This window comes from Danio rerio, chromosome 5 (genome assembly GCF_049306965.1).
Source record: "Danio rerio strain Tuebingen ecotype United States chromosome 5, GRCz12tu, whole genome shotgun sequence".
Lineage (NCBI taxonomy): Eukaryota > Metazoa > Chordata > Actinopteri > Cypriniformes > Danionidae > Danio > Danio rerio.
This window is the reverse complement of record NC_133180.1, coordinates 68,254,673-68,265,000: the sequence shown is the minus strand read 5'-3', so window position 1 is coordinate 68,265,000 and position 10,328 is coordinate 68,254,673. Positions and strand designations below refer to the sequence as shown.

General features: G+C 36.8%; 1 protein-coding gene across 5 annotated transcripts in view; it reads right to left on the bottom strand.

Moving 5' to 3' along the window:
- Positions 1–7,414, bottom strand: part of aspa (aspartoacylase) — a 24,566-nt gene extending 17,152 nt beyond the window's left edge. For 2 of the 5 annotated variants that reach the window (XR_012405935.1, XM_073950468.1), the window contains exons 1-3: positions 7,011–7,407; positions 1,112–1,307; positions 713–794 (exon numbers count right to left, since the gene is read on the bottom strand). Coding sequence is in view for 1 of the 5 variants with exons in the window: in NM_001110103.1 (NP_001103573.1) it covers positions 1,112–1,307; positions 7,011–7,252 (438 nt within the window). In the remaining 4 variants the exon portion in view is untranslated. 5 annotated transcript variants of the gene reach the window in all.
- Between the last annotated feature and the right edge of the window lie 2,914 nt (positions 7,415–10,328).

Genomic DNA, 10,328 nt, shown 5'->3' with positions numbered 1-10,328 from the left:
TGAGTAAATTAGGGCAGAATTTTCATTTGTTGTGAACTATCTCTCTAATAAACAATTCCATAAAGGTGATTCTGAACATAATGTTCAGAATATAATACATGCAACTAATTATTTGTGCAAAACATTCAACTGTTTGGGGTTAGTAAGACTAATATATACATACACAGCCTTCAACTCTCTCTTTATATAGATATACATATATAAACCAGCCACTTTATTAGGTACAGTAAATTTCTAATCATCCAATTACATGGCAGCAATTCAATGCATTTAGGTATGTAGACATGGTCAAGTTGATCTGCTGCAGTTCAATGCGAATCAACAGTTCAGGCTGCTGGTGGTGTAATGGTGTGGGGGAAATTTTCTTGTCACACTTTGGACCCGTTAGTACCAATTTAGCATTATGGCAATGCCACAGCCTATCTGAGTGTTGTTGCTGACCATGTCCATGGGGTCCAACCCGATACTAGTAAGGTGTACCTAATAAAGTGGCCAGTGAGTGTATATAATCTATGATTGTAAAACACTGATTTGGTGCTCAACAAAATATTGAATATACTGTAAATCAATTTGATAAGCATTAAAAAAATATTTCTGATTAATATTAAGAATTTATTTAAAATAGAAATCTATTGTAACTTAAATTGCAAATGAAAAGTGTTTTTTCTAAATTTAAAGGGATAGTTCACCCATAAAAAGAAAATGTACTCACTTGTTTGAGTTTCTTTCTTTAACTGAACACAAAAGAAGATACTTTGAAAAATGTTGGAAACTGGTAGCCAATGATATGCATACTAGAAAACAAAACAAACAAGCCAATAGCTAATGATTTTGAACATTCTTCAAAATATCTTTTTTATTATTATTTTTGTTTTGTTCAACAGACAAAATCATTTTTGAGTATGTGGAGGGTGAGTAAATGAAAACAGAATTGTCATTTTTTAAGTAAACTATATATTTAATGAACTTAAAGATTTGACTCTTTTAAATAAATAAAAATATCACTGACTGACCCCAGAGTTTTAAAAGGAAGTGTATCTGCAGCCGGCTAATAAATAATACAAAATGGTTAGATTATTATCATGCAATATAATTGGATGTATAATCTTACTTTGATATAATGCACCATCTGAAGGTTGAAGAGGTCTGTTGAGCTCTCCAGTATGAGGGTGGAGCCCATGTTTGAGGTGGTGTTGTGAAGGTCGAAGATGACATCATACGCATCCGAGCCTCCTTTGGGTCCGAACATCTGATTGATTTCCTTGGCTCTCTGGACTTCATATGGCAGCGCTTCCAATTCTGAAGCACTGTGGATGGAAAAAAAAAAAAAAACATATCAATTTTAATAAAGCAACAATTAAGTACAAGATATAAAGAAGTGGATTAATAAAACAGGACAGGCAAAAATGGAAATGCCCTCACCATTAACTCACATTCAAGTGGTTCTAAGCTTTTAAGAATTTCTTTTAATGCTGAACACAAAAAAAAAATAATAATAATACTCTGAAAAATGTTGAAAAAAAGCTGCCACTGGCATCATCAGTAGGAACAAAACATACTATGAGTCAATTTTTCACTGCTCTTCGAAATATCTTTACTTGTATTCAATAGAAGAAGGAAACTCAAATGGGTTTGGAAGAAGTGGAGGGTGAGTAAATTATTACTTTTAATGTCTGGGTGCACTTTCCCTTTAAAACATGGTCGTAGTCTATTGCAAATAATATGATGCTTAAAGTGGAAGTTCACCAAATGCTAATTCTGTCATCACTCATCCTCCACTTGTTTCAAACATATTTGAGCTTCTTTCTTCTGTTGAACACAAAAACAGATATTTTAAAGAATGCTGCATTTGACTCGCATAGTAGCCATTTTTTATTACTATGGATGTCTATGGATCTAGCAGCTTCTTTAAAACACCTTCATTTGTGTTCAACAGATGAAACAAACTCATAATAGTTTGAAGTACACTTTCATTTTTGGGTGAACTATCCCTTTAAGAGCTAATCCCACGTCAGCTAGTTAATCCTGGGGTAATTCAATACCCCATGTAAACAATATTCTACATAGGTTGATTCATGTTTCACATTGCTCGGCATCTGCAGAGTTAAAAACAGTTTTTCATTAACTGAGGTAAAAACTTCATAAACTGTGCCCTGTGTGAACACAAGTGTGAACTATCTATTCTTTAGCCTCAGTTAAAATCAAGGTTTAGAACAATGATAACCCAGAGTTCAGTGCAATGTTAGAAGTTCAAACCAAACCAGGACATTTTTCCAAATGGAAAGTAGCAAGCTGGTAACTGATTTAACACAGTTTTTTTTTTTTACCCCAGATTATGAGCAATGTGAGACATGAAACTAAGTAGGTAGGGTAGTGTTTACATGGGGTACAGAATAACACCAGGGTTACCTAACTGAATTTAATGTATAGTTCACCCAAAAATGAAAATGTTCTCCAGATACGGGTGTTTAAACCTCTAAAATAGCAGCTGCGCTGTAAGTGAAGTGTTAAAGCAGCTGTTGACATCCATAGTATGAACAAAAAATGGAAATACTTGAAGTCAATGGTTGCTTTTTCCCAACATTCTTCAGTTTATCTTCCTTTCAACAGAAACCTAAACCAGTTTACAACAAGTAGAGAATGTATAGATTATGACCGAATTAAATTTTTTTTGGGTGAACTCTCCCTTTAAATCTTTTAACAAAGCAGTAAAGGTCAAAGAAACTACCATTACATACATCATTTGTAATTTAATTACTAATTAAATGTACTATAGAGGGAGCATTCGTTTTACTGTTTAAAAACATATTCCTACTGTAAAAGGTAACAAAATAATAAGAATTACTGTTAATAATTTATTACTACTTTTTTTATAATATTTATTATTGTAGCTAAGAATTAAAAAGTTGCAGAGGTTCTTAAAACAAGCTCACAAAGCCAGAGAAGACATACAAATAACGCTTGGTAAAAATTCATCAAGCTTTCCAACTGGCCAAAAAATAAATAAATAAATGCACAAAAACAATCAACAGTCGGCCGCTGACATCTGTTGTGTATGTTTTGCAGCTCTTCTCAGTACATTATATATGCAGTGTAGACTGGTTGTGTTTCAGTAAGCAAACTGTAGTTTTTTTATATCCCTCCAAGTCATATCAGTCATTGCATCAATTTGCAATCGATGTGTATTAAAATATTTCATTCAAGATAGATGGAGTCAATTTGTGCAACACTGAAGCAGAGCAAATCCTGTTCGATTCAGAAACAGGAGCTGTCATTTGTGCGTTTATGTTTATTTTGTCAAAGATGAAAGTAAAGTGATCTGTACTTATGAAAATTAAATCTATAATTATATTTATGACTTATATATAAATTACCTGTCATTACCTTTATTACCAGTTATTTACAGTCTATGCATGTTCTGTTCACTAAAGTAGACATCATTGGGGGGCGGGCACCTCTCGCTAGTAAACAAACAGTGTGTCAGTTCATGTGATTTCACAACCATAAAAACATCATTACATTAAGATAGAAATGCCATTTTGGGGTAGTCTATACCTTATAACGGTATGTGACACGTTTAATGCTATTTGGAGGTGTCCATGTTGCTGAGCAATGTATATAAAACAATGTAAAGACTTGTGTGAGCGCCTTTACACTTCTTTCCTGAAGCTTTTCTATCGTAGAAAAGCTGAATTAAGATCGTGTGGGGGGTCCAATCAAGATGGCAATCTTTTTTCGATTAATCGAGCAGCCAATATATATATATATATATATATATTAGGGATGTAACGGTATCAGAATTTCACGGTACGGTAATACCTCGGTATGAATGTCACGGTACGGTATTTATTGAATCATTTACAGGAAAAAACAAACTTTTGAAAATACTCCAAAAAAGTGCCAAAAGTGTCAATGACATACAAATTAGCCATCTATCTGTAAGCTTTGAAACAGGAACTTCAATTTTAATAACAAAAAATTATTAAACCATGTAAAAACAATAAAGTTTCAATTTAGTATTGTTGAAAACTCATCTCATTCAACATTTAATCACACTCAGCCCATCTACCCAGATGAGAGCTCTGCTAGTCGGACTTCTCATCAAGCATCTCCCGCTGGATCTAATCTCACTATATTTATTAAACGGGATATTTCATTTATCTTGTTGTCTTTATCTAACGACATATTCCCTGACTTTGGGCATTGGAATCTATTACTTGTTCTCAGGTAACGTGTTTTGGCTGAGCGCAAAGATAAGTTAATGATTAATGTAACCACGTCCATTCTGTATATTGACTGATCGCTTGCCTTTATTTCCTATAATGTATAAACTTATTGTATGTTATACTTTTAAAATGGCCATTATCGATTCTTAAAACTGATACTCAGCAAAAGAGAGGCTGTGTTTCGTATTTTCACTGAAATTGAAAGGAGGCAGTGTTTTTATCGGCTCCGTTTTGCTATAAATATCCACACAGTGAAGATTACGCTCATCTTATGCAGCACGACGCCTCAACATGTCTGCTGTCTAAGTTGCTAATATTAAAATGAAAATAGGCAGTTCCTTAAATCATGTTTACATTTTATTGTTGAGAAAGTGAAACAACGAAGCCAGGGTGAAGTGAATGAAGTTATAAAGTACACTGTTCCCTTTGAAGATTTACCCGTGTCCTCGGTACAATCTGCTTTTCCATATCAAACTGAAAAGAAGAGACTGCAGCCTTGATCAAACTTGCGAAGTCTGAACTTACACGGAGATAATGCAGGACTGAACTGTGCGTGTTAGGCTACTTAATATTCAGGAAAAGCCCCAATCAGAGAGGCGAATGTCTGCAGCCCCGCTTCCGTTTTCAGATGTACATGACAGTTTATAAGTATCACACACCAGACGCGCACATTCGAATGATATTTAACATGAAACTAATCAGATGGCGCTCTGTGGCGCGGCTGAAAAATAAACTGCGTCCTGAGCCGTCGCCGGGCGCCGCCGACAGCCGCCGACTTGCGGCGCCGGTGTGTGTATCCTGATAGAAACCTATGTTTAGAATTCTAAAATACATGGCGCTGCGTGGCGCTGGGCGGCGCGCCGCCGAGCGCCGCTTCTGGTGTGCGACCTGCTTTAGAGTTTTCCAGCTCTTTTCATCCCCGCTTCTAGCAGCACACTCCATTTCCGCATTACTGGATCTGTAGCGACAACAGACCGCAAGGGATGATGGTCAAGCATGGGCTGATGGCAATTGTAGTTTTTGCTACCTCCCGTTCGCTTCATTCGCCTGAGCAAATTTTCTCAGAAGACCTATAGTTTTACCGAGTCATGCGACTTCGGTAATATCGAAAAAAAATAATATTGCGGTATGACGGTATTTACAATACCGTTACATCCCTAATATATATATATATATATATATATATATATATATATATATATATATATATATATATATATATATATAAGTATTGAAGAATAGTTGAAAAGTATAAATATTTAAAAAGAAAATTAATTCACAATTTGAGGGTGTGTTGTGATCCATAAATATGACCACAATTTTGTACAATCATAGAAATGTGCCTACCCATGAAGGTGGTTAGATTCTAATTAATATAGTCGCTAAAAATGCATGTTGACAAAAGGTCAACTTGTGTTTAGCGATCTTTATTAATGTTCAATAGGCTACTAAAGACTTGGAATATTCATAAATGCACTACTGTAAAAATAAATAATGACTTCACTAAAAAATAACAACAGTTTACTCACCCTTAAGTGATTCCAAACCTTTATGAGATTCTTTCTTCTGTTGAACACAATGGAAGATATTTTGATGAAGGTTGAAAACCAGCATCCATTGACTGTCTTCCATAGTAAATTAAATACTATGGAATGTTTACATTTCGTATTATTCTTCAAAATACCCTCCCTTAAGTTTAATAGAAGAAAGAAAAACTCAAACAGGTTTGGAGTGAGTAAATAAAAGACAACAGAATTTTAATTTTTGTGGTGAACTGTCTCTTTAAGACCTTAGGGCCAAGGGCAAATTTGTAATACCTGTGTAAATCCAACCCAAACTATAATAATGTGTGCAAAATAACACAATTAAGCCAAAAATCGATTTTTTGAATAATCAAAGGGTTAACTTTGCAACATAATCCTGGAAAACAACCTGTGTTTACGCGCTGTATAGGATGCAGCGCTATTCAGGCTCTTCATGACCCAAATCACGCTTCACTCACGTTTCCCAACAGTCATGACATGAGCGGCTGAGATCAGCTGACCGCCCCGCAAATACTCTGTCATGTAAAGGGGCTGTTTACACATGACGTTTCCGAATAACAGCTCGACTGAGCTTCAATGGAGCAGAATCCAGCACTCCTGCAATATTTCAGCCTAAAAACACGTCACGAGACGCGAACACAGCGACATAACAACACGAGACGACCTGACAAATGCATGACAACAACATAACAAACCTCAAACGCGAGTGTAGCGCGCGAGTGTGAAAGTTTCACCACGGAAATTTCCATTGTTTATACGTAGGCTAACTAAATCTAAACTGCTATTCATAAACAAACGGCCAGTGCAGAAAACTGCGATGTTTACCTGAAGACTAAACGAATGAAGGTGTATTTTTCTGTTACTACACCTCTCCATTAACAAAGATATGCTATAACGTGTGTGATGCGTCTGTTTTTAATGCTAGCCATTTCAGATTAATATAACATCCTAATTTAATCATTTAATGATTAATACTAGCCCTTAATATAACGATATGGAGCAAACACATTGCTCCTGCAGTAATAAATCAGCCTAAAAACACGACATAAGACGCGAACATAGCGGAAATACAAGACGAGACGACCTGACATATGCATGACAACACACGACAACAACATAATAGTAGACCTTAAACACACGCAAAACTCAAAAGTTCACCACAGAATGAAAGCCATTGTTGTTCAACACTAACAGACTACATAAACAAGAGCGCGCCGTGCAGAAAACAGGCGGTGTATACCTGAGATTCTCCGGCGTGAAGGCTCGGTTCAGATCCGTGTCGATGTACCTGGTGCATTTCTCCACCGCTCTCGGGTTGGTTATGAACGGCTTGCACACCAATCCCTTTCGTTCGATCTCCGTTGCATTCTGTATCCACATATTTGCCAGCACGATGCCAGACATCTCGTTTCCATGCGTGCCACCGAAGATAGCCACCCGTTTGGCTTCTTGTAAACAAGAAATATTAGTACGCGAACTCATAGCGGGGCCGCGCGCAGTTCACGAGAAAGCAAAGTTTTTCCACACAACTGCCGTTTCTTCTGGTCGCCGATGTGATGTGTGTGACTGCTCTTATATAATGCTTATTTTGAAGGCTGTGCTTAAGTCCCGTGCATAGCCATGTCCGTGTGTCATCTGCGTTATAAGCGCGCACGGGTCAGGTTTCAACACATTCGCGCTGTGGTTTATTGAGCGTTTGGATTGCAGCCGTGAGCATTCAAAACAGATTACACACACATAAATAATAAACAAGCAGGTAGCAAGAATAAAAGCATTCATTTGCCCCATGAAGAAACCTTTCTAGAATTCCACACAGCTATTAAAATGCTCTCTCATCATTAAAAAAAATGTTGTAATAACTAATACCCGAAATGTTCCTTAGGGAAGCCAAAAGTTAGTTAAAATACTATAATAATTTATTTTAAAATCAGTTTTGAACTGTATAGCAAAGTATTTGAATTAAAGGGACAGTTTTTAAAAATAAAATACTCCCACTACTTGTTCCAAACCTATTTCAATTCTGCTGAACACAAAAGAAGATATTTTGAAGAATGTTGGAAACCTGTAACTATTGATTTCCATATTATCCCACGATGGAAGTCAATGGTTGACAGGTTTTCAGCATTCTTCAAAATATCTCATGATGTGTTCAACAGAAGAAAGAAATGTTTAAACGGGTGAAACCTCTTGAGGATGAGTACATTTCATTTTTTGTGTGAACTATCCCTTTACCCTGCAAACCAATATTTTAAATAGTTTTCTTGAAACATGGAGTACATTATTCTACAACAGCGATGCAGTGGCGCAGTAGGTAGTGCTGTCGCCTCACAGCAAGAAGGTCGTTGGTTCGAGCCTCGGCTGGGTCAGTTGGTGTTTCTGGTGGAGTTTGCATGTTCTGCCTGCATTCACGTGGGTTTCCTGAGGGCGCTCCGGTTTCCCCCACAGTCTAAAGCATGCAAAACAGATGAATTGGGTAGGCTAAATTGTCCGTAGTGTATGAGTGTGAATGAGTGTGTGTGGATGTTTCCCAGAGATTGGTTGGGGCCTATAAGGGCATCGACTATGTAAAATCGTGCTGGATAAGTTGGCGGTTCATTCCAATGTGGTGACCCCAGATTAATAAAGGGACTAAACCGAAAAGAAAATGAATGAATGATTTATACTACAACAATAACAGTTTACTGTAGTAAAATCTCAAGTATACTAATACAGATTATCAGTTCACTAGTTAATATTGCTGTGGCATTCACTTAAGTGTTGTAGATACTGTAACACACTATAACACAATAGTATGGTTCAAAAACACTTCTACATTTGGGCAGATTTTGGAATCTTTATATCTAAGAGTGTAATCAGTTTGTTAACTGAAATGGAGTTAAAGGTAGAAAATATTTATATGCATTTAGTGAAATATATTTAGTGCTTTCAGTGAATAGCATTTACTTCTATTCATAACTGATTACATCAACAGATACAAAATCAAAGTAGGTCAATAGGATTTAAGTTATTTTAATAAGGGTTTTCTGTAAAAAGATTAATTAAAATAATTCATTCATTTAACTTTTTGATTTACTCATCAAGGGTCACCACAGCGGAATGAACTGCCAACTTATACAGCATATGTGCTAGCCACTGAGCCACCATGTCGCCATATTAAAATAATAATGACTTGATATTAAATAATATCACTGTGTCATAACTTACTGAAAAGGCTATAGTAAAAATCCGCCTTATTTTTTTTCATGAAGGAACAGGTGCAAACTGAATTTGTCTATACCAGGGGTGTTCAAACTCAGTCCTGGAGGGCCGGTGTCCTGCAGATTTTAACTCCAACTTGCCTCAACACACCTGCAAAGATGTTTCTAGAAAGCCTAGTAAGAGCTTGATTCGCTAGCTCAGGTGTGTTTGATTGGGGTTGGAACTAAACTTTGTAGGACACCGGCCCTCCAGGACCAAGTTTGGACATGCCTGGTCTATATACCTTCAAAGCCCATTTGCTTCCAAATAGTTTTAGCTGTTCAAAACAGCTTGCCTTGTTTCTTGACATTGCGACTAGGTAATTCCTATCATATATTTTTTATGCATTGTCAATTTTAAACTCACTGTTTTGTTGTGCAGTCTTTACTATTTGCTCATTTAAATATTTTTCTCAGAATCAGAAGTCAGAGCTGTGCTAAAAATCGCAATGCAAAGCACATTTCTAAGCTTAATGGAATAGCTCATCCAAAATTGAATGTGATCAATTTTTACCTAAAATCCTGCAATCATTTACTAATCCTCCACTAGTTTCAAACCTGTTTGAGTTTCTAACTTCTGTTGAACAGAAAGAAAAATATTGTGGTTCAGTTGGTTTTATAATAGCACATTCAACTTTCTCCTAAATAATATAACTTCATTAAAGTATTCTTAGCAAATTCTTAATAGTGAAATTATTTTCAAGAGTTCACACTTAGCTGATAATCAAAGCATATTTGGCATGCTGTCCCGGGAGGGAACCCTGTGATCGTAATATCCTCAAGCCCGTTGCTCCCTCCCATTAGAAGGGCGAGAGGGGAGTTCGAGCTCAGGTAGGTCTCGAGAAGTCCCCTGCTTGTCACCGTGAGATGTGTGAACTAAGGTTGTATTGGGTGACAATTCTTTTAGTCGATTGGCTATAGTTTATGTTTTTGGACGGTGGGAGGAAACTGGGGAACCCAGGGGAAAGCCACGCGAACACGGGGAGAACATGCAAACTCTGCACAGAAACACCAACCAGCCTGATAGGTTGGACAAGCGGTGTTCTTGCTGTAAGGTAGCCACTGGGCCACCGTGTCGCCCTGTCAGAAAAGGGGAAGGATGTAGGAGTGGAAAGGGGCGGAGCTTCAAGACGAAGATAACTGGAGTGAACAACTCAGATTAATTATAATGCTTCCGTAATCATCTAACAGGGCAGATTACGGAGCTAATAAGGAGCCAGCCGTGTTGATCATAAGCACATGATCCTCTCGAAATTAGTTTATGAATAAACCACACTTAGCAGCCAACGACTACCAAAGTACAACATTGTTTACAGTCAGTT